General features: G+C 36.9%; 1 protein-coding gene across 2 annotated transcripts in view; it reads left to right on the plus strand.

The window, feature by feature from the left end:
• LOC145692843 (neurobeachin-like protein 1) overlaps window positions 1-26,209 on the plus strand; it is a 561,942-nt gene that overhangs the window by 158,390 nt on the left and 377,343 nt on the right. For both annotated transcript variants that reach the window (XM_081768357.1, XM_081768365.1), the window contains exon 34: window positions 22,891-23,037. In XM_081768357.1, coding sequence (XP_081624483.1) covers window positions 22,891-23,037 — 147 coding nt within the window. The remainder of the gene's footprint in view (window positions 1-22,890; window positions 23,038-26,209) is intronic.

Consider the following 26,209-nt stretch of genomic DNA (forward strand, 5'->3'; position numbering starts at 1 on the left):
TTCCATGGGAACAGACATTCTCCGAAAAATAACTATAAAACAGAGAGCAACAAATGGATTTCGATTCACATTTTATTTTTTACGCAAGCAACTGCTCACATTACTTAGACTGTTGCATGTTTTGTCACAAGAAAATTCTTGTATTGTTTTGGTGTCGAAGTGTAAATATACTTGGCATGTCGGAGCAAAACTGCAAGAACAAACGAAAGAACGAAAAAAGAAAACGCCTGCTACTGTATGTGTGTCTTGTCCGTTTTGACCTAGGTGATCGGAGTCAGATGTTACGTAAATTTTTCACTAAACGTGTCCATTTCTTTTTTAAGTGAGTAGAGTGCAATTGGCAAAACGAGAACATCTTACAAGAATCAAATTCGACTAAAAGAGGAATAATTTTAAAACTCTCTCTTGTTTTTCATTTTTCATTTTTTTGCCTCATTTTCTAGAGTTCTTCCATTCTCTAGAACAGCTATCTCAAACCTTTTCTTTATCCCTTCGTCAATTCCTTTTCATAGGTTGTGCCCGTATTTAGATGTAATTTTATTTAACAACAACTCTTTCATATGGCCCGCGTTCGATTCCTGGAGATAGAGAGAGCGAGCTTTGAAATCTCAAGTGTGGTTCGGAATGCAACTTAAACTGTAGATCTACGTCTCATATAGCCCCGTGATGAAAAAGGACTCCAAATTTCAACAAACAAACACTATTACAAATGTATTACTCCCTCTTCTCCCCTCCTCTAGAAACAGTCAGTAAATATTTTAAAAACCTGGAACTGTATAAGATAGATGGATATGGGTGTTATGTCATGTGTGGATTGTTTCTGATTGTATATAACTCCTTCATTCGCTATTAAACTTTTACCTTAATTCTAATTGTTATACAGTGGCATATACATACTTACACATACCAAGAGAGAATCAACATTCCAAGAGTATTCTTCAGAGAACAAAAAATATATTTTAATTACTCTATATTATTTCCTTCTAAAAAATAGAAACTCAATGACAAAATTCAATTTGATGACTATAAAAAATACCAAAAGTGAAAACATGGCGTATATCCATGTCAAAGAAAAACTCGGACACTTTATTTCTAACAAAATTTTAGACTGTTATTAGATAGTTTTAATAATTTGTTGTCAATCCTTTATTTTTCGCGATCGCTTTCAATCTTCCGGGCATTAATTTTACAAGTTTTGTGCAGAAGGAAGGATATTTTTTTGCACATTCAGTCTGAAGTTCTGATTCCAAGTCTTCCTTTGTTCTAATAGTATGATATTTTAACTGGTTTTACAAATGAGCCCATAAGTGCTCAATAAAGTTAATATTAGGAGATTGCGGAGGTGTTTCCAGCACATGCGGATAATTATACAGGAGCTACAAGCGCACATTGTGTGCGTTGTGCTTGGGATCGTTATCCTGGTAGTGTTGAAAGTTCGCTTTTATTCCTAATGTTTCAGCACTTTGTACCAAATTTTGCTTTAGAATGTTTAAATACTTCGTTTGGTTCTTAATTCCATCGATTACACACAGTTTACCTGGATCAGCACCGAACATACAGCTTCAAACCATTACACAGCCATCTCCATTTTTTCAGTGGATCGTAGATTATGCTGTCGGAGTTCTTCATTAGGTTTTCGCCAGATATATAACATTGATCATCTGAGCGGAACAAATTACATTTGCTTCAGTCCGCGAATAACACAGTACTCCTAAACGAAAAATCTTTATTTTTATAAGTTTTTGCAAAACGAAGTCTCTTTTGTCTATTGCACTTGCTCACGAATGGTTTTCTACGGGCTACTCTTCCATGTAAATTGCTTCTTCTTAAAACCAATCTTATCGTTTCGTGATGCACACTTTTATTAAGATGTTCTGATACTTCTTTGGCTAGTTCAGGACACTTATCTTGGAGTTTTCATTAACCTATAGTGCAATCCATCGCTCATTTGTCTTTGAAAACACTCTAGGTCTACCACTTTTTGGTTTATTTTCTAGTAATTTTGTTGATTTTAAACGTCTAATAATATCATGAACTTTGGAGTGTGACCTATGAACTATTTTCACAGTATCACGAACTGATTTTCCCTCTTTATAATATTTTAAAATAATTTCTCTTATTTGTAAAGAAGTTTGCCCAAGTTGACTTTCCATTTTAAATTTTAAGCACACAGTGTTACCTACGTACAAACAGTGCGGCTTCAACTCTTTTCACTTGGACACCTGAAACTGTCAAGTAGACAAACTCTTGGAAATTCCCCTATTAAGCCCAAAAAGAAAGAGAGTGGTGCTACTTGTCCGAGTTCTTTTTTGACATGGATTTTAGCTGTATTTTCACTTTTTTGAATTTTTTATAGTCATGAAATTGAGTTTTGTTAATAACGTTTCGATTTTCCATAAGTAAATAATATAGGGTGATTGAAATATATATTTTGTTCTCTGAAGTATACTCTAGGAATGTCTACTCTCTCTTGGAATGTGTGAATATGTATATGTCCGACTTCTTTATTGAGCCACTGTACATTGTTTACCTCTTTTCCGTTATTACTAATTATTTTCTCATACCCCTTGAACGATCTGTTGAGTACCTCCAGGGATATATGTATCCCAAATTGAGAATTGATGCTATAGAAGAACAAGAAAAAGAAAACTTCAAAAAACAAGAATTAATTGTAATTGATGCTGTGGATAGCTCTTTAAGCCATTGTATTTGTCTCCGCATGATTACAATCAAACAAGTAACCAGTTTTGATCCTTAAGCAGAAGAGCTAAAAGAAATATTCAAATTATTCTTTGAAATCAGTGAAATATATCAAGTTTGTCATTGGTTGACATTCTATTATTTGAGGGGAAAGGGGAACGGGATTGGCGAATCAATGTTTTCTTTCTTTTTATACTGGGTTTATCAACAGTTTTTTTTTTAAATTAAAAGTATAACTTATTTCAAAAATGTTAATATTTTAATTTTATTATAAAGTACACATGTTATAATTAAATTGGAACACAATACGCCATCATAACTCCGCTAGCAAAAGCGTCGATTATATTTTCAGATAATTGTCTCACAGTTACGAGTCGTGATATCGGTTGACGAATCCTTATGGTTTGGTTTGCGGCAGGGACGGACTGGCGAACTTTGCCCCACCCGCCTAGCTAGAGTTGGTCCATCATAAAAATTTTGGTATTAGTTTCAATTTTTGCAAGGAAGTGTTTTTCGGAAAGTCAGTTAAAAAGTTGTTTGGTGCCTGAACGTGTGTTAATAACCAGGTTCTGTTACACCTTAACTCGCTTCCTATTAATTTAGCACTAAGGTATTGATTGTTTTTCAACCTTGATTAACAGTTGTGTATTCTGGCTAAACTCTTACACTTTTCGTCGGTTTCTTGAGCGACGCTGAAACCTCATTTTCAGTAGAATTGTAAGTTCATTTTACTTTTTCTGTGATTGTATATATATATGATGCTGTATTTTCTTTATAGCCAAGACAAGTTTAGAGTTCAAAGGATACTTAAACATAAATTTCGATCAAAAACAAAAGATTCAGGTAGCCTATATTTGCAAGATCAGTTCATCGATATTCACATCTTATCGATACTACTGTGCTTGTGCACTTCTACACATTTCTATCGGAATGGGTGACTACGATTTAGTGATAACATAAAGCTATTATAACCTCTATAAAATTATTTTTTTAATATAATTATAACACCGTGAACACAAGTAAAACTCGTTAACATTAAACACAAATTTGAAAAAAAAAAAAAATGATTGCAAAATGATATGTATTGGAAAATAATATTTTTCAATAGTATTTCCCTAATTATTTAAAGCTGTAACGCTCTCGTAACATAACACAATAATTTACATAATTACAATTTTATAATATATACACTGCTCACTATTAAAAATGCAGCAGAGCTCTCTCGTGGCTAAGCGGTTAGCGTACACGCCTTTGGCGTGGGAGACCTGGACTTGGTTCCCGGTGGGAGCTCATGTGTTTGGATCCCATGTTAAGTTGTAGAGCCACGTCTCATATAACATCGTTGCTAAAAGAAACACTAGCCTGAAAATCACATCAAATCAAATAAAAAATGCAACACCAAGAAGGAGACATCGTAGGAAGTCGAATTTTGCATAATTTGTAAAGCATGAAAGGGTAAGAAATTGAAATTGATTGGTGTGACAGCACTGTAAAGTAGCAAGGGCGCTGAGTATGCCTGCTGGTGACGGCAAGCGAAGGTCGCACAGTGTGTCACAGTTCAGTGGAAGACGAAGGTTGGTGTGATATGTGTATAAAATCAAAAGATGTATGAATCGTCGTCCGATGCAGCAGTCCTCCTTACAGGTTTCGTCCTTTGGTCGCGGACGAAGAGCGGAATATCACGAGTGTGTTTTATCCTTTCCCGACGTTGGTGCATGTATCGGGTTGTATGCGGCCACAGTACAGCGCATATGGACGCGATGGCTCCACAAAGACATTACGCAGTGTCACGCTGGATCCCAACGACTGTACCATACCATATGCCGTGAAGACGGGGATTTGTGTGTTGGCTCTGGCGGATCGGAGAGCCACATCCACGAAAAATTCTACGTCGTCTGACAGAGCGGGCCATATTAACACGGTGCCCATTGCTGCTGCTTCCGTTGACTGCACGGCATAGGTATGGAAAACTAGAATGCTGTTACAAGCGTCTCGCATCGAGAGACAAATAGCAGAACATATTTTTTTCAGACAAATCCTGCTTCTGACTTGCAGCATAATGACGATCACCTAGCGCTACAGTGACACTAGGCTAGACGACTCCTGCAAAATCCACCAGAGTTAATTAGCAGTGGCATCGTGTCAATAACGCATGGGACCAGGACACTTAAGAGCTCATCTTTTCAATGCTTCGTCGTGTTGACCGCCCATGGTGTACTCACAGCCTACTCACCGTTGTCAGTTTTGCTGAGCTGCCGCGCGTGGTACAGAGCAGTAAGTTTAATAATTTGCTCCTTGTACTATCACGTCAGACCTATCAACTTTGACGCTATTTTGTCACCTTCTTGTTGTGGCATTTTTTGATGGCATTTTAAAAATAACTTTGACTACAACTGCGAAACAGATCCCAAAATTTAGAGACATTAACAAATATCTGTAACTGAAAATACTGTATTCCAGTTTGGATATTTCAGCTCTTCTCAGTGTCCACGTCTCTGACATTCATGCAAATAGGCTAGTTGTCGCCCAAGGCAAGCACTCGCCTTACCGCGCCCCGCTGACCAACCAAACCAAAACACTCCCCGATTACATATGATATTGACATCACACAGTAATTCTTCTATTCCATTTTTCTTCAAGTGGTAAAGCTTGATTTCAAAGTTGCAGTACATAATTAAATTTTTAGTACAAGATAAAACACTAAACTAATTAGTATTTGATTGCCAAATAATCTGAGAGTAGCATGCTTGACATATTCTTATAATATTATCACAATAACTGCAAATCTCAGTGTTTTTGGAATTATATCGGGATGTGCATATGTGTAGTATGAATTAACAGTATTGTTTTAGAATAGAATATTAATTATGACAAATAGTCAAGATGCTGTCTCGAGTATTATAGGGGAAAATACTCAAATTTCGTCCCCCATTTTTTTTTTTTTTTTTTTTTTACTCCTGTTAGAACAATAATAGGTTTAGACACACACAAATAACGTACTACTGTAGTTTGGACACTTAGCTAAGACATGCCGTATTGGATTTTGAGAAGATAATTATTAAATAAAAGAACTGCTGGAAAATATAAAAAATGCGATTTTTTAGTTTCAAAAAAAGTGTTCCTAATTTCGTACCCCAGTATTTTGAGAGAAGAGAGTGTGTGAGTTTCATTTCTAAGTGTAGAAATTGCTTTATTTATAAGGGTAGTACATAAAAACGCCAATACATAAGAAATACACGGAAAATAAAATATAATGCTTATAAAATGAAAATTAAGCCTAGGAGTTTCTTTGAAAATAATGTCCACTTTGTAATACCTTGCCGCATGCAATATCTCTTACAAAAAAAAAAAAAAAAAAATCGGAAAATGAAATATGACGCCTATAAACGTTGCAATTAGGTCTATTAGTTTCTTTGAAAATTATGTACACTTCGTAGTAGTCTACTACTTGCAACGTCACACACACACACACACACAAAAAAAAAGACTACATAAGAAATGCTCAGAGAACGAAATATTATGCTTCATTAAACTGCATTGAGGTTTCTTTTTAAGAATTTAAACTAGGCATACATCACACATAAATGATTTACTAGGAAAGGAAGAAGAACACAATTAGTGACACCATCTAAAGCACCTTGTACACCGTATCCACTTTGCCCGTTTCTTGCCTGCGAAGGACTTCCCATAAATGTTACCGTTAACATCCTCGTCCTCACTATCTTCATTGTCAGTCGATAAATGTGGGATATCTTCGTCTTCTTCTTTTTCCTCACTTGATGACGGTCAATTAGTCATCTTCTCGGCTTCTTGTTCTTCACAGAAACAGTATTTGCTCGTTTCCTAGGTCTAGATGACCTCTACTCTGAGACTCAATTCAAAACGTAGAGGTGCTTGGTTCAGTAGACCTAAATATTTTACAGCTACTTTCTGCAGAATTTTCCGGAAGTCTTCTTTTCGTGCCCCTTTCTAAAGGTTTATTTATATCAGTAGATACACAGTTAGAAATATTTTTCTTCTGATCTGCCTTCTGACGTTTTTCATGCGAAGAGATCCTGTGACCAGGGCATCTGAAATTAGATGGGAAAACGAATCATCAGACTGCATTAACATCTAAACCCGAGACGAGAGAAAAACATTCGTTCCAGATTTCGTCCCGGGGATGAAAATTGGGTATACCTGAGGGGACGAAATTAGAAACTCACCCATTCTTCAATATGACAACGAGTGCGCATAGTACTCGCGCTTCAAACAATTACAACTTTCCAATCTTAAAATAGACATTATAAACTATTTGTAGACGGAAAATTGTGGTGGGTTTACTTACCTTTGGTGCTAAGAGTGCTGTCACAACCAGGAAAACAAAACGTTCTTGCTTCTGATAATTATTAAACAACAGAATAATCACTACAAAACAAAACGACTTGACGGACCGATACATTCAGCTCACAATTTCCTCCTTTACGGAAGTTTCAGTTAAGTGCCACCAAGTGGAGGACTTATCAACGTAGATAAACCAGGGGACGAAATTAGGCGCGGGGACGAAATACGGTACCTTTCTCCTACTCGGACATTTTGCAAATCTCTTAAATCGATGTAAGTTAAATGGAAACACAAAAAGCTGGAACAAAAATTTGACTTTGCGGGCTCTTTTGACTCCAAAGGTTTTTACAGTGTCCTCAAAAGATAGCTTTGAAGCTAACTTATGCTGTCTGGATATGATCCTAAGGCTGGTGAGTCGTTGTTGTCCTGTAAAGTTTTTAAGGTATATTTTTCATGATGCTTAGTTTGCTAAAACTCATTTCGTTGCCTTAAAGTGAAAATAAATATTTGCCCAGTTTTGCGCCTCCCAATCCTGCACCTGGGGCACAAGCCCCTTTCTCCCCCTTCCTAGTTCCGGCTCTGATCCGTAAATCGCCACGCTCCATACCAGGGTCTTAATAAATCTTTTCGAACATCCAACGACACATTTCTTGATGTTAATAGTCCTCTTTTTCTATTGATAGTGTAGAAGCAGACATTGATAGAGCAGATATGATAGTGTAAAATGATCGACTTTCTCTTTTTCAAAGAAGGAAAATTGTTGGCGCTTTGTTATGTGGTGCGATCGTGACGAAAGTAGCAAATATCTGCGAAACCTTTAGGCGTTTCCCGAAAGGAAGTGTTCATAGTGATGACAGCCTACAAAACACACGGCTAAGCCAGTCGGCGAAGAGGAACAGTGATCGGAAGAAAACCCTCTCAGACAGATCCCGGCGAGCATTAAGTTAAAGCTGATTACCACTTAGAATTACCGTGTAACTGCGCCGTGTGTGAGGGAGGAACTCAAGCAGCATCTCCCACAGTCTGTCTCGACAACCACAATCCGCCACAAGTTACATGTTACAGACGCACGAGGTCGGATTGCACAGGCAAAATCGCAGATAAAGGTTTTACCACGACATCTATGGAGCCAGGAATATGCAACAAGGACCGCTAACCACGGACCGTGTTTGTGTGTGTGGACGCCCAAAGAAATGTATGATCCGCTATGTCTCCACCCAACCATGAAACATGGCAATGCCTCTTTATTACTGTGGGCCATAATATCCTGGTTTTCAGTGGGTCCTGTGCGGATAATTACCGGTCGCGCCACTTTGTGTGACTTCGCCACTTTAGAGAATCATGTGCATCCTATTGTCCAGATGTTATTTCCAGGTAATAACTTCACATTCCAGGATGAAAATACTCGCATTTACACAGCTGGAGATGTTTAGACATAATTTGAGGAAAATCAGGATGAAATTGAACCCTTTTCTGGGGCGCCCAATCCCCGGATTTGAACATAATTGAACGTCTTTATTCGCTTTTGAGACACGAACCCGACTTAAATTTTCAGCTCCATTCTCTCTCACAGAGTTACTGATGCACTGCACGCGGTATAAAGTAATATTCCATTTGTATCATTCATTACTTTTGTGACTCCATTCAATATCCAATCAGCTGTTTTGAGAGCCAAAAGTAGTCGAACGCCATATTTTAAGAATTGAACGTTCAATTTGCACGATTCTTCAGGTATTCCTATTAAATGGATAAGTATATGTGTATATCTGATGAATTGGTGAATGTTGAGTGTGCACTACGTATTCATTGATGATAATTAATTATCTTTACATCTGGTGCATTGGTTCATGTGCATTACGTATTCAGTGATGCTAAGGAGTGTCACTGTATACTATTATCAGGTTGTCAAAAATGTATTGTCTTTGGAGGTCAAAATTGAGAATATATTTATTATGATATGAGATTAACATTGTAAACCATATATGCACTATTTCGTGTGATGACTTTCGGCCAGTTTTCCGCCAATACCGTGTCTCTAACTTTTGTAATTTCTGGTCAAAAAAGTAACACTTGGTTTCCACAGTTCTGTTTTGAAACTAACTTAGGACCGTTCAGGAACAGAATAAAATGATCGTCTAATGGCGCCAAGACTGGTCTATACGATGGCTGCATTGAAACCACCTAACTAAGGTTTCTCAGTTTCTGACGATCGTTAAAGATGCAGGCAGTCTGGTGTTGCCACTATCGTATACAAGACCCTTTCTTTAGACCTGTTCTGGCTATTTCTTTTGAATTGCTTGGTGCACTCACGCTGATGTCAACAGTACAAGTTCGAGTTTATCATTCTGTACGGCATCAGGAATTTGTGATGCACAATGACCTTCCAATCCGATCAAATGTACTTCATTACCTTCGTGGGCGTCAGTGTGGGTTTTACCACTGACCATGGATCTTTTCGTTTCGTCGAAGATCGTTTTCGCACATTGTTCTCCTAGGTTATCCGCTTTCCATTTCCCATCACTCGTGGTCGTCCGCGTCAGAAATGGCTCGAGTTTGTTGTCTCAGTAGAGATTTGCAGAGGGGAATTCGATCGAGTAAATGTTTTTGAGTGAAGCGTCTTTTTGTAGCCAGCTTTCTCCAACTGGTTGAACACTGTTTGGTGATTAATGTTTAGATTCTTGGCACTGTCGTAATTGCTACATGCTGATCTTGCTCGTTTGTTGCCAGAATATCTGGTTGCCTAGTTCGAGGAACGTCTTGGAGATTGAAATTTCCACAACTAAAATGACTTAACCGTCTTTTGGTTGTGGCTTTTAGTAACGTATCTCTTAAGTAATAAATTTCTTTGCAGGTCTGCGAAGAATTTGTGCCTTTATCGAAATAAAATTGTAAAATATATCGCAGTTTTGCGGAAATTTCAGAGATTTTCACTGCGCTATACCTTACGTCTGACTATAGGAATTTTTCAACACCTTTCGTACATCTACTAGGTTCAACTGTCAATTGTCAAATGGTGTTAGGACTGCAACTCATATATCCTGAGATTTGGGGCACAAACAGCACCTCATATACAAAAGGCTCAGTATTTTTTTTTTTTTAAATACATTATTGTATATCCATTTATTGGTGTATCTCTCAAATTAAGTTGTCAAGTCGAGTTGTATTTGTTTCTAGTTTTTAACCCTGTAGTTGGACATCTTGGATGAGATTTCCAAGCCTTAACTAGGTTTCCATATAATTCTAAATACGAACATTAGAATTCTCTTAACTTCTGAAGTGATATTTCTTCTTAGAGAAAGATGAGATTAAGGCCATAATATCGATGCATTATATAGTCTCAGCGAGTACAGAGGTTGTTCAGTCTACATTTGGCCAATTTCGACTTACCTAAAAATTTAGAAGAATCCATGGCGCCAGGTCCGTAAGTGCTCGATGTGTTTCCTTTGGTTCCTAACAATAGCCCGACAGCGTAATTTCGACTGTAATAGACTTCTCTGAAGAACTGGGAGAGGAATCTTGCCTCATTCCCTTTGCAGAGCTTTCCAAAGTCCTTTCACAGTTGTCACACGCCGTTTTCCCAAAGCCCGCTTCAGCAATCCAAATCCACAATAGTCCATAGGACTTGCATCTGGAGATTTAACAGGTACCTCATTGAAAGGTATCACCTGTATACCACTTGCTTCCTCCATCTCCCTGTAGAATGCGAGGGACGATCGTCAGGTATGTGATGAGGCCTTGTCCATGAGAATGCGCACCAGATTGCCGTCATTTCCGTACATTGTTGGAATCTCATGTTTGTAGATCGGCCGCATGATCTGCTCCTGAAAATACTGCGAATTTATTTTGCAGTTCTTCGCCACCCTACGAATCTTCAGTTTACTTGTGTAACAGTAGCCAGTAACGACCATGAACCCTTTTGGGAAGGATTCTTTAAAGACACGGACCCACCTTCTGAAGTTCTTGACGCCTTTCTGTCGGTGCATGATGGCTCTCAGTTTGCCGCAGTCGGAAAGGTAAATCCATGCTTCATCGAGCGTTACGACGTACATCCACCTTTGTTTTGTCAGACGTCGTTCGTACAGTTTCCGGGCGTTACACTCTCGTTCCTTTTGGTGGGCATCCGTGAGAAGATGGCCACGAGCTTTCATTACTTTTTCCAGCTTGAGTTGATGGTGTAACATCTGGCTCTCAGTCCCCAAAGACACGTCAGGACCATTACCATACACCTTTGTGTTGGCGGATTTTCTTGCATTGCCATTTTGCGAAGTTTCCTCTCCATGGTGGAGGTGGCCTTGGTGCATTCCCGCTTCCTAGGCAACTTCGTTAGTGATCCAAATGATGGAACTTCGTTGCCCTTGTACTTTTTGATAACATTTTTATTTCACTTAAACTGATGTTGCAACCATTCTTCTTGCACTGTTTTCTAATGACAGAAACACTAAAGTGGTCGTCAGAAAGAGCTGCAACATAGCCTTCCCAAAACCGGCTTAGTTTGGCGGCATTTTGGTCACAGAGCGAAAACCCACACACTTAGAAACAAATTTAACACTCACAACAATGGTCCTGTTTTGTGCGTTATTGTCGTCCGCGTGGCAAAACAACTCCGTTTCCAGGAAGCCACTGCACAACACTGCAGGACGCCACGAGCCAGGTCTAGTGAGTCCATTCTGCCCGGGAGGGGGAAGGAACGAAATTGGCCAAACATAGGCTGAACAACCTCTGTATTCTGGATAGGCTCATAATCGCCAGGTTTATTCTGTAAGACCCTGTACACCCAATGATTCAAGCATTGAACAATTGAGAAGTTATACCTTAGCGTGACGATTGAGATACTCGAGAAGAGTAGGAAGTGTGTCTTCTACGAAGAAGAGAAGTTCAGTTGACAGAATGTTGAACACTTTCGTTAGGAATATACTGTATTTCATAATCAAATTCAAACTTTCGCGTCAACTTTTATGCTAAGTGTACATCTTGAGGTTAGTTATCCGAAATCTCCCGGCCAGTACTCTGAAAGTGTGCCCATGCCAGCCCGATAGTTTACTATGAGTATACCTAATGTCAAAGTGTTTAAAAGCATGAAAGTGATCACGTATCGTGATCTACGCAGTTACCCGATGTATTGATTTTTTTTTTTTTTAATTGAAGAATGATATTTCTCTGCAATTCAGTTTTGTGTAAATAGCCAACTAGTGTGGAATCTAGTACTTAGTACAAATTGAATATTATATTTTTTTTTGTTAAAGTACAGAATTGAATTTAATATCATTAATGAATGTTAAATATCAAATTGTCATATGAACAAAGAGCACATCTTCTTCAAGTTTTAATGGTCAAAAAGTAGAACCATGGTTCTGGATCCTCCATTTGTCATAGTTACAACCACATCCAAACAACTGCTCAGTTATTTACTTTATCTGCGTAGTCAACTACGGTATATGCAAATATCAACTGTAGATGCAAGTAATTAAGTACACAGTACATTCATCCTCAGTTACCAATCTGGAAAACAAACCTTGTAATACTGACATAGATTCGTAATTATAGACTCTTCGTTATCGAGGTTAGTATCCTTCAACAGAAATACATTTGACCGTAATCATTAATAGCAAAACTATGAAAAAGAATAATGTTTAATAAATACCGGTCATTGTGACTGAGTATCTTCATCTTTGGTTCACATAATGCATACCAAACCATTGTGGACTATACATCATATGATTGGAGAGCTGACCGTGTGCACTTCGGCATTTTAGAACATTTGGATCCCTTCGATGGGTTTTCGAAATGCAAATGATCTCAGCTCACTTGTCGGAAATTAGGTAGCTAGCGAAAATACGGGACTTTAATAGTACTCTTATTCTTTATCCTGTTGTTTCAAGCTCTGAGTTTATAAATCAGGGATGCAAATAACCACTCGCACGGGGCGAGTGGTTCTTTGGTGCGGGCGAGTATTTAATATCATACCGAAGATAAGTAAATGATTTTTATTCTGGGATGTATCCTAGTAGCTTTTTTCTTGGGCTAGTAAAATTTTATTGCTTATTTGCATCCCTGTCATAAATGATACATCTGCTATTTATTTCATAACATTGCCCTAAAACTACTCTTCTGCTACTCTTATTTTCACTGAAATGGTGAAAGAAAAGTAGTGTTCGGCTTATTAAAAAAAAAAAGAAAAAAAAGAAAAAAAGAAAAGAAAAAATGAACCTGATCCGGGTATCATTTGGCTACTATATAAGTTAGGAGATTAACACTTCTGTCAATAAGTTAATGTGCTTTTGTCATAAAATATAGATTCACGTCTTGAGCTGCATAATGTCAATTTCCCGTTTCTTAACAGTATTACGGTTCAGCACTGAATAAACAGATCCATGTGGACACATTCAAAACCGGATACCATTTCAGTCAATTGTAGAATGACAAAGTTAGTACTTTAACATAATATAATATAACACAGTAAATATATTACTTTCCCCTCTATTTTGCTTTCAGTTATTGCATATTTACTCTCTAAAAGTTTGGCTATTTTTATTCTTTCATGACTACATAAGACAATATAACAGATTTGTTTTTCATTTCAGTTGTGTTGAAAATGTGATTAAAAAAAATATAAATTACTATAAAAAAAATTAAAAATAATTATGTAACCGGCACAAGTAGTTTAGTATGAGGAAAAAATCGCCAACATTCTTAAAGGTTGATAAAACAAGTTAGATTTCTGAATGTTATATATGTACAAAAAGAAAATTGTTGAATGCATGTTATAGGTCTATTTGGAGACTTCTTACAAAACTATTATTTTAAAATGATTCTGTGTGAGTTATCTGAACAGAATACTCGCGGTTTTATGATGAGCCGATACATGTCTCTATAAATAGAGACAATAAAGCTTCGCAACTCAAGATCGAAAAATTCGTGAAAAATTTTGAAAACAGAAAGTATGAAGAGGAATAGGTTTGACATTTGTCAAATAGTGAAGCGACATAGTCTTTGGTTTATAAAATACTAACTGAATTGTAAAAGTTAGTTGCTACTCAAGAACTATAGGAAAACTAACATTTTTAAATCATTGTTTTAAGGGTTATTAACAAAATTAAATCATAGAAATGAAATGAAACAGTCGATTCAACGTAAAAGCATTCAGTTACTAAGTTGTATTTCATGTTCTATATACGTCAGCCTTTATTTTAAATAGTGCCATCAGTATAAGACGTACCTGTTGTAGAAAAGAAATGCATACCTGTGTTGTTGAATTAAATGTTATTTGTCAGAAGTGTGATTTTGAGTATGCATGACGCGTTAGAAGCTTTACCGAGTATTTTGGTATGTTTGTTGGTGGCGATTTGAGAGCAATTTGAATGTATACAGGTATATCAAGTGCTGATCCTGAGGTACTCTCTTCCTAGTATGTGTTGATGTGAATAAGTTGAGGTTCTAATATTAATATGTAAGATTTGAAACTTTCGTCTTCGTATGATTTTGAAAGAGAATATTAGGGTGTCAAATCGGGGTGCTCGTTGTTATCTGTGAGGACACAGTGGCTCAATGTTGGAGCACTTACCTGAGGTGCTAGGGGTCCCTGGATCGATTCCAGACTGTGAATTTGTTGCGAACAACAATGTGTCCGTGGGTTTTCTCGAGACTCTCTCTACTTCTGTCCTATGTTTTTGTTGCACTAATTCTGTCATAATCATTCACTTTCATTGACCATCCGTTTCCTTAGCCTACGGGGCATTTCATTTCATTTCATTCATAACCCATCTCCTTTAATCTAAAGGGCATAGGGCCTATTCGTAGGGCGTAAAAATAGAAATTCCATTTTCATTGTTGTATGTGTAGTGTCTCGAACATTCTATTAGCAAGATTGACCCCATACGCAGATGAAATTATTGGAAATTATCAGTGTGGACTTAGGCGAAATCGATCAACTATCGACCAGATATTTATCATTCGACAAATACTCAAAAAGAAATGGGAATACAATACCCCTGTACCTCAAATATTTATTAATTTTAGAAAGGCCTACGACTCGGTTAGGAGGGAAACATAGTACAACATTCTTACAGAATTTGGAATACCGAAAAAAGCTAGGTAGATTAGCTAAGATGTGTTTAGATGAATCTCAAAGCAAAGTCCAAGTTGGAACATTCTTTTCCACGAGCTTTCAGGTGTAGAATGGCCTGAAACAAGGAGATGCCTTTTCACCATTATTATTCAGTTTAGTTCTGGAGAACACTATAAGAAAAATTAAAAGTAGCAACCAGGGCTTAGAGCTGAATGAAGTTCACCAGGTTATGGCGTATGCTGATGATATAAATCTGATAGGAGATGATAAGAGAACAAACGAAAGAAATGCAGAGGTGTTATTAAATGCTTGCAAGGACATGACTTTATTAGTAAATGCAGAGAAAACTAAATACATGGAAGTTTGCCGGGATTGTAATACTGCAAATTATGGATGTTTCAAAATATAAAATAATCTTTCGACAAAGTGGATACACCATAACTATATCCACGAAAAAATTAAATGTCGACTGAAAACAGGTACTTCGTGTTATTATTCAGTTCAAAGTCTTTTGTCGTCCCGAATTCTGACGAGAAATTTGAAGCTTAAAATATATAAAACGATAATATGCTATTGTGATGTATGATTGTGAAACAAAATCTCAGAGTGAAAATATTTGAGAATAAAATCTTGAGATATATTAGGACCCAAGAGGAACGGGGATAGGAAATAGCAGAAACTTCGTAATGAGGAACTACACTGAGGAAAAAATTGTAGGTGGCGTACTTAAAAAGGTAGATTACATACGTAATTCCTGTAGTTCTTGGACAACGTACAGCGGACGTATAGCTGAAAACGCTCGTTTTATAATGCTTTCCGTATAAGTGTTCCATCTACACGTACTTTCCATATGAAACAATATAGGCGATCAGGATCTCACATACAAATGGCCGTATATAACATATGGCTGAGGAATGTAACATAAGTATATGCATGTGATATACTGAAAACTGTTAGATGTCAGACATCCTGCAACGGCATGATGTAACCTCTAAGGACAGTGTGTATGTAGCATATGAATATCGTATGCTCCATACTAATTTCTGTAGTAAGCAAGAGGATTCAATTTATTTGTACAATATGCCGCTGTCCGGAGAACGGATTTTTCTCATTGTACATAGTTTAAAATACCATTTACCAAAAATGTTATTGACATCAAGTCTAGGAGGCTCAGGTGAGCAGGTCACGTAGCCAGAATGAAAGAAAGTAGGAATGCTTTCAAAGTTTTAACTGAAAGTGCAGTCGGAAAACGGCCATTAGGAAGACCTAGACCCTAGATGAGAGGACAATATTGGACAATATTAAGATGGATCTCGCAGAAATACAAATACAAAGTAGAAACTGGATGCAATTGGCTAAGGAGAGGTCAATGGAGGGCTTTTGTGAACGCGGCATTGAATTTCCGTGTTCCATAGGTCTAGAGTTAATTGGTTAGTTATGTGTAGTTGTTGTGGTTTTGCACTAACATATGGTTTGTAGGTTTTCACACAATAAGTTATCATTGCATATCGAATAAAAATACAAGTACAATGAAATTTCTGTATTGGGGGCACAATGGCTTAGTGATAGTAAAGCGTTCACTTCTGGTGAGAGAGGTCCTTTGTTCGATCCCAGGCAGTGTAAACTTGAGATGGACAACTTCGTGTCTGTGGATTTCTCCAGTTTCTTTTCATATTCGTATTCCACCGACCCTTTCATTATCATTTATTTTCATAGGACGTTAAATTAAACATTTCATTTTTCTTTTGTTAGTAATACTCACGAATTTTACCTTCTTTTTACGATTTTTTTTTTTGGGGGTCTTGTACTTTCGAAGTTTTGCTATTTCCTCTCACAAATTCCTTTGCTACTCAAGAAATGTCGCTATCCTTGCCTTTAAGATATTATTCTAGTATTAATGACTAACTTGTATTCACACTCAGAGTAAAGTGCACACTAAAAGTTTAAGAATTATTATGCTTTAGTTCTTATGGTTGATCAGCTTGTGTGTGTTATTGTAAAGGTATACTGTCAAGGAAAACTGTACATTTGAATCTACACAGAAATTCCCTTGAGTTACACGCATAGATTATATGAAGTTAATTTGGGAATTCATTCCGTATAAAACTTTTGGTTGGAGAAAGTAGAATGTTTCGTAATAAAAGATAGAAAGTAAAATTTATTGCTTTTAAATATACAACCGCAAGAAGTTGTTTTGATGCATCGGGAAATTTTGAAAACTGTTTATTCTTTTGTTGGTTTCACGTAGTGTAAAATTTAAAATTGCTTTAAACTGCGGTAATTTGTGTTAATTGTACTATTGTTTTACAAAATTACTTCTGTGTTTGATATTAAACGGTTGTTTTAAATGAGTGAAAATAAACAATTCATTGGAATAACTTTCTCCTATCTGCAAGATCCAAATTAAAAGTTTTCTCTCCACAATTATTTCCCACATAAAATTTGTACTTAAACATCTTTTTAAATTCTAAACGTTGTCTTCTATAACAGTAATAATACAAGAATATAAAAGGACATTAAAGATTCTTGGTAATGGTACAGCGATGTAATAGCTTGGAGGCCCGGCAGATGAGGATTGCTGAAGATTAACTGCGAACACCAACTGGGAAAAGAAGTCGTGTAGCGTATAGCTCAAGACTGAATTCTCTCTTGTCACTGATATTTGAATCCCTTTAACAATTTTGCTTAAATTTTCTCTGTCAAAAATAAAACTACTTAGTGTTCAAGTTACAGAAAACTGTGTTGGACTATGTCCATGCGTTCAATATTCTGGGGGGCGCGGTGGCTCAGTGTTTGGGATCCCTGGTTCGATCCCAGCTCGCGTCGTGTGGACTTTTTGGTGGACAAACACCGTGCTCGTGGGTTTTCTCGGGTTCTCCCGTTTCCTCCCACTTTCTTCATTCCACCATTTCACTCATCTTTCATCATCACCGTCTCCTTTAGCCTAACCGGCATATCCGTGGGACGTAAAACTTAAAGATTTCATTTCATTTCATGCGTTCAATAAAAAGAAGAAGAAGAAGTGTGTTGTTTCAGTAGGAAGTTATATTCAAATGAAATATGGATCTACAGTTCAACTGTACTTCAAATAAAATGTACTTCCACAAGAATGGAATTTGGATTTCCCACAGAATAAGATCCAATGAAAATTAAAGAAAATTTATTTTTGAATGCAACTCGATCAAATTATGTAAATGTATACTGCTAGTAAACCAGCTTGATTTCGATGCTTCCGTGAATTCTGTCCCGGCTTGTCATTCTGTATATTTTGTCTTTCTGGATTAGCTTCGAAATCTATTTCTTTTTGCCGTCAGAAAAGTTTGAGCGTTTCCTTAAACTTATCTTACAAAATATGATTTCCTGTGAAGTCTTCGTAGTCCGCATATGCAGGTAGCTGGTTCAATCCATTCTGTCCTAGTTCTCTTCTTATATCTTCCTAATCGTATATTCTAAAACCAAGTGAAAAGATAATTAAAACAGAGTATCACTTTCTTTCAGTTATAAATTCCGGATGATCCTTACATCTTTCTTCTATTTACAACTTACTACCTGCATTATTATTATTATTATTATTATTATATAAAACGCAAGCTCTCTTTGAAACTGTTCTTAGTAATTAGTAGCGCGTTTACGTCTCATGCGAAGGAATTTATAAATAATTCAAGGCTACAAAAGGGTGTTGAGACATCTTGTCAATTAGTTATATCCCGTTTCCTTCTACCTTAACTTCATTCTACTAATATCAGACATTTGTTCATTAACTTGCATTATCTTTCTCCTTCGACAAACAGCTTAAATCTATATGACAATGGCAAAACAAGGTATCTCACTTTTTTGGGACACTTTCTGACTTTTCGGTGCGGTAGTTAGTCACACTGAGATCTATATGCTGGCAAAAGCTGAAAATGGCTTAATTAAAATAAATATTCCCTATTTAGAAGTCATTTCGCTTTCAGTAATGAACTGAAGGTATTTTAAATTCAAATAAACACTTGTAATTTACTCTTCTGTAAAAAATACATATATTTTGTCACCCTCGTGTAGAAATCTGGAACATCAAAATGAAATAATTAAATCTCATTGCCTTCACATATATTGTTTCCTCTTATAAACTCTGTCTTGTAATCCATTCCAAAGATCAACGACATAATGTACTCAGTAACAAGGTCGCGAAATGAACTAGAAATCTTTCTTTCAATAACTATAAAAGCATGCCTTAATGCTCTTGCTGAAATGCTTCAGAGTAGTTGTTCAAGGATTTTTTAAATGAAAGTCTAAAGTCCCTTTTCAGCATTGATACTGTATCAGACGGAACCTATTTTTTAAAGTGGGATCTGAATCAATACTGCAATTTATATGCGAAGCAAGTACTACCACACGCACAGAAAACTAGCACGTTAAGTATTCGGCCATAAAGGGTACAAACTAAAAGGGCTGCGGTAAAATTTGAGCTTAGACCTGTTTACAATTTTTTTGTGACTCATTTAACACTAATGACGGAGTTAGGTATTCTTGCACGCGCACAACTCCCAATATTATGTCACTTCCTTCTTTTCATCACTCCCACTACATACAACCGTAGGCCGGCCATGTATCAAATGCAACACATTGCTTTGCAACACTAGAACTCCCTCGTGGTTATATGGTTAGTGTATGCGTCTTTGACCCGAGTTTGATCCCCGGCGGGAGCTCATGTGGTTCAGATCACACATTAAGCTGTAGGTCAGCGTCTTATATAGCCTTGGTGTTGGGAGGGACACTAAACTCTAATCCAACAAAAGACAACATGACTTTGGATGAAACCATTTGTTGCAGGGTGTTGCAAGTATCTTCGTATCGTGAAATCAATAGAAGGCAACACATCAGCTGCAATGTTATTCCGCAGTATTTTGCAACATTCTAAAGCAAAATTCTTCGATGCTGCGGATGGCTGGACATCTGAAATTAAATACATCTTGTTATGTGTGACGTCTCTAATAAAGAAGTTGAGTATTCTGTCTTCTGCGAGTTTATGATAAGAGTTATTTTGCTGAACCTACAATCGCTACAAAATCATACCGAAATTCCTTAAGTAAACCAATAATTTGTCTTCTTTCATTGATAGGATGAACCTAAGAAGAATGCTCCTGAATCTCATCCAGTAGGTCAACCATATTATCTGCAATGCCATATTATCTGCGAATGTCATAAAGCACTAATACACTATATCATCACACTGTTGTTTCGAGAGGAACTGTTCCATATTTTTGTGTGAAATATCTTGTTTTTAGATAAAAATGGTTAGGAAGAAAATTACATTTGATGTATAGTCGGACCTTAGACTCTTCCAGGTTTGGCACTCTATATTATGAGTATTCCAGTGCAATTATGGGGTCAGGTTTCATAGCTATGCCACTTCTCTCATAGCTATTCTACTTTTCAGCAACTAGATATGCTTTTTGAAGGAGATTATTTGGGTAATACGCAATTCAGGGGTACACATCTGTTATCGTGATTTTTCATCAGAAGAATTGTTTCTTTCCTGGAAATCGTTCCACGTGAATGCCCACACCACCCTCTGGTGAGTTAGTATTAAGGGACTCATACACGCAGACACATGCATGAAGAAACCTCCCAACATGCATGAAAAATGATAAAACCACAGGCAAGTTAATCGAGTGTAGCCTCTTTCATTCATGTTGAAAGTTTTCAAAATCTTCTGTAAGCTTGCATGATAGTTTTGCCGTTCTTCATGCATGTTTACCATGTATATACTCGTTCATGCAAGTTGGTTGTTTTATATTTAAGTCTGCAATCACGACAGCGGAATAAATCATATAACTCTTACCTCCGATTCATTCTTCTAGTAAGTTAAACAGCAAGTTAGTACGTGTGTGGGCAGAAAATTCTTCCAACATGCATAATGAAACCAATCTTTCATGAATATTGGTCATACAAGTGTGTGCGTCTATGGCCCCCAATACTTGAAGCGACCACTTTCATATGCTTGTCATAGTTGCTATCACCACTTACCCGGGGCGGTAAGACTTATATGATCCCAATTCAAGGGGATGCATTATTAGAAATACAATTATGAATTTTGGCAAAATTTCTATTTAATCTCCTTAAAGCTGAAGAGGTAATAACGAAAAACTTGAGTAATGTGTTGTAAGATCAGTTTCACTCTAATATAGGTGCCGTGCCTTGTTATTGAAAAAGATAAAAATCTTTTAAGTTTTACGTCCCACGGTAATGCCCCGTGTTATTGAGTCTGTTATTGTTGGCCACGAATGATATTTTTTATTATAAAAATTCGCTTTTGTACATTTTCTTAAAAAAACAAACAAAAAAAACTACAAATGAGGAGATTTATCCCAACGTCATTTTGTTCTGTTTAACAAGGTCTATCGATTGATATATTTTCCCTATCTCTTTTGTATAATTAACAGACACTAATTCTGTGAAGTATTTTTTTTTTCTGTATTTCACTCCAGTTATAAGTATCATACACCGAATAAAATTGAACGATGGATTAAACAGAATCAGATTAGGAGTCAGTTTTTTTCGTCACAAACTTCTGTCAACTGTTAACACACATACTTTATACCCTGCATTAGAATACTAATCCGAATCCTTATACCCAAAAAGTGTAATGTTTATGAATTATTTCAAGTTGTGGTGAAACATTTTTAAAATAGCAAAATGGAAAGAGCTAAAGCATAAATTAATGAGTCTGCTGTCCACTCCACTACCCATCCGAACGAAACCCTGAACAAAATGGCTTTCTGTGTGTGCTAGCGTTTATATTTTCCATGATAAGTACCTTTACTAAAGGAAAGTGAATAATAGCTGAATAATAGCGAATTGTAGAGAAATTCATGTAAATTCAGTGGGCCGTATTCAGAGTCGTTCTTACTTTTGATTAGCGTCATACTAAAAGTTTAACTATCACATTATTCAATCGTCAGGCAAGTCCTTAGTATGACATTAATGAAATGTAAATTAACGACTTTAAATAAAGCTCAGTATGTTTAAAGTTGCTATCTGATCGCTGTTCGGGGAACAATACCTCAGTGGTGTGGCATGGGAAGGATCTCTGGTTCCATGTGGATAAATTTTTGATAGACATAAGCGTGTCTGTGTGTTCTTTCGTTTTCTCGTATTTCCCCTCACTTCAATCATACTACAAGTTCCTTCATCACCGTCATTTGCATGTTTATTCATGTGCTTCAGCCCTTATTCGTGGGAAAATTTAACTTAATTTCTAATCCCTACTATTTTTGGCACTCGACAACTATGCTAGTACCTTTAATAGTATACATATACAGGGTGTCTATCGGTCACGAAAGTCACGAATGTCACGAAATCAGAAAACGGTCATGAAAGTCACGAAAAAGTCACGAATTTTAGTTTTTGGGTCACGATTTTTTTTTTTAACTGCAAATGTAAGTACAGATTGGAAAATTTTGTTTTATAAAACGTCAAAATTCATCACCAAAAATGTCTATGGTCGGCTTTAGACGCTACCAAATTCCTAGTAAAGTACGTTTCTATCGCTTGGATGAAAATTCGGCCTAATTTGTACCCAAATTTGCTCTTGAGAATGTTAGGAAATTGTGTGATTTGGTAAAGAAAAGGTCACGAAAAAGTCACGGAATTTCATTTTGGAATTTTAGTAGACACGCTGATATACGACATTTAGATTTTCAGTTCTGAATTTTCGCCTCTCACTTTATTTTCATACTATTAAAATGAATTTTATTTGAAACTACATTACATGTTCATTCGTATGATGTTTATTATTATTGTTTTTTGTTGTACAGGTGAAGCCTCTTCATGATAGTTACGACACCACATTATCAGAATTACAAGAAGCTATGAATACCTTTTGGAGTGAGTGCTACGACAGCTCAAAAGTAACGATTCATCGAAGAAATAGAGAAATTGGGGAGAGCAAAATGCGGTTCAAGGTAAGTTCTGTATCTTTTCATTGTGGGCAATATAGTTTTTCTTAATTATAATTTTTTCTTTTACCAAGCTAACGTGAAAATCAACAAAGCACTGAGCTTCCAAAAACGTGATGATTTTTTTAAAACATCATCATTATAGGGAATGCGGATAATGTAGAAAATGTTTCTTGGAAAATTGTCATGTCATCGAAAGATCAATGCAGAGATTTTGTACTTGTTGATGGAATTATTGTGAGTTAAGGTGGATCACCACCCGGAAGTCAGTACATATTTTAGCTCATTCCCTTAACTACTGCGCAATGAAACGTTACATTTCAGCTACAGCACAAGACACTGATTCATTTTGTTGTGTCTTTAGATATCGACTTGCTTTAGATCTTAATAGAAATGCTCAGTTTCATGAAATGTTTATTTGTATGTGTAAAGTATTTTAAAATAACAACCTTATCACTAAATAGATATATTGTTTGACCGTTTTCCTTGTTATGTTTCATGTTTTATTTAAATATTAATTTGGGGGCCGCGGTGGCTCAGTGGTAGAGCGTTCACCTCTGGTGCTTGGGGTCCCGGGTTCGATCCCAACCCCCGCCAAGTGAACTTTATGGTGGACAAACACCGTGTGCGTGGGTTTTCTCGGGGTTCTCCCGTTTCCTCTCACTTTCTTCATTCCACCATTTCATTCATTACTCATTTTCACCGTCTCCTTTAGCCTCACCGGCATAACGTGGGACGTAAAACTCAAAGATATCATTTCATTTTTTAAAATATTAATTTACATTTAAGGAAATAGATTTTGAGAGAAACTTGCGCAGAACGCCATAATGCGTTGTTGCCAAATTTGTACGTTTACTGTAGTAGTCACAATAAGAAATTTCCTGGATTCAAGCCTTGCAGTTCGAGAAGAGGAATCGCGGTAAGTGTCGAGAAATTATTTCTCCAGTAAGTATCTAAACAGAATTCCATGATTACTCCTTTTATTATCTGGCATCAGTAAACACTCAAAACTTTCTGGCAACGCCGCACTATTCAAGCAGCGTTTAGCATAACACCGAGAACGCCTAGTGATCCACCTTAACCTTGGTTTGTGTTTAAGGAATACTGTAAAATGGGGGAACATTGGTACCCAGGGGTAACATTGGCATAGAGCGGGGTAAATTTGGCAACGTTGTTCTAAGCAAAATTTTCTCTCTCCTTTTAGCTCTTTTTTCTTTAATCGGGTTTCCAACATTTACTTCAACATTGACCAACAATTAGACAAACACAGTACCGTACATTATTATTATTTTTGCTATTACCAATACGAACGATACTGCCATTTTACAAACTGCCTCTTTCGGGGTTCATTACAGAGTAGACTGGAGTCACAGTCAGTTGTGTGCTGTATTTCTTCCCTTCTTTATAGATGGTCAGAACTAATGAGAAAGGAAATGGAAAGAGAATATATAAACCTTATACAGATGAAGATCTACAAGGGCAGTTCAGGATGTTAGAAACGGCATGTCACAAAATGGAGCCAGCAAAAAGTATAATATAAGCAGGGGAATAATCCAAAATCACTTAAAAGGCCAGTGACTAAAACTGAAGGAAGGCCCCCAACTTTGACAAAAGAGGAAGAAACAGAGCTTGTTAATACTGTGGTGGAGGTTGCTAAATGGGGTTATCCCTTGATACCATTTGATATGAAAATAATGGTTAAAAAGTGTTGGATAAGAAAGGGGTAAACATACCCTATTTTTCTAAAAGTCTGCCTGGAGACTATTTCATATATTCATTTCTCAAAAGGAACGATATTGTATTGAGAACTGCAAGTAATACTAAGAAATTTCGATCATCCGTTACACGTACAGCTGTGGCAGATTATTTTATCAGGATAAAAGATGCGCTAGATTCAGTAGAACCTTCCCTAGTGTACAATTTTGATGGAACAAACTTATCGGATGGCCCTGGTTCGAAGAAAGTGTTGGTACCGCGGGGTATGAAAAGAGTGGAGAGAGTGCAGGATCATTCTAAACTGAATTTATCTCTTATAGTGAGCATCACTGCAGGCGGAGAACTGCTAGCGCCATTTGTTGTGTACAAAGCCAAAAATCTTTATAAAGGCTGGACAGAGGGTGGCCCTCTAGGAACTTTCTGCGATTGTACCAACACTGGTTGGTTTAAATCCAGAACATTTGAGCGCTGGTTTTTCACGATTCTTTTACCACACGCTCAGAAGACGGACGGAAAGAAATTGGTAGTTGGAGACAACTTGGGGTCACATTTTTCACCTACTGTAATAAAAGCCTGCAAGGAGAATCAAATCTACTTCACGACGTTACCTCCGAATTCTACCCATATTACACAGCCTCTAGACGTGGCTGTGTTCCGTCCCATGAAGATCATCTGGAGGAAGATCCTAAGCAAATGGAGGAAGGAGAGCAGGATATCAGGATGTTTATTCAACGTGCATTTTCCGCTGCTGTTTAGACTTTGGGATGAAATGAGACTTAAGAAGAACATTGTGCTATCTGCATTTCGAGCTACTGGACTTGTTCCGTTTAATCTGTCAGTTGTTATGGAAAAAATACCGGATGCAGACGAGGGACAATCAATTAGAAGTCGTCTGGACAAATGTTTTCAAGAGGCACTACAGGAGTTAAGAGGTCAAGAGAAGGAACGGCGAAAGAAACAAGGAAAGAAGATAATTCCGGGTGCAAATTTAGATGTAGAGTGTGGTTCGTCAGAAAGCCAAGATGATCCTTCGACTTCGGGTGCGAAGATCTCCTCAAACGAAGACAAATGTCACGTTTGTTCCTGTTTCTGGAGTACTTTTTCAGGCCCGGATTGGGTTCAGTGTGTGAACTGTTAAAATTGGGTTTATGGCAATTGTAATGAGAACACTACAAATCCCTATTATGAATGTTCAATGTGCTTCTCTGATTGAGCACTTCAAATTCTGTTCAACACTCAATTTTTGTAATTTTCTTCACTCGATTTTTGTAATCTGTGGATGTCAGTTTTCCTATGCACAATTAATGGTTTTAATAAACCAAAAAATATTGTAAAACATTTTTAAAAATACTTTTAGGTGCCAGTGTTGCCTCTATTTAGTACAACATTTGTAAAAACGAGCCTTATAAATTACTTGCCAAAGTTACCCGTATACGGGGTAAAATTGGCACCAAAAATTTTT

Source organism: Thermobia domestica, chromosome 1 (genome assembly GCF_964235325.1).
Source record: "Thermobia domestica chromosome 1, izTheDome1.hap1.1, whole genome shotgun sequence".
In the NCBI taxonomy this organism is placed as follows: Eukaryota; Metazoa; Arthropoda; class Insecta; order Zygentoma; family Lepismatidae; genus Thermobia; species Thermobia domestica.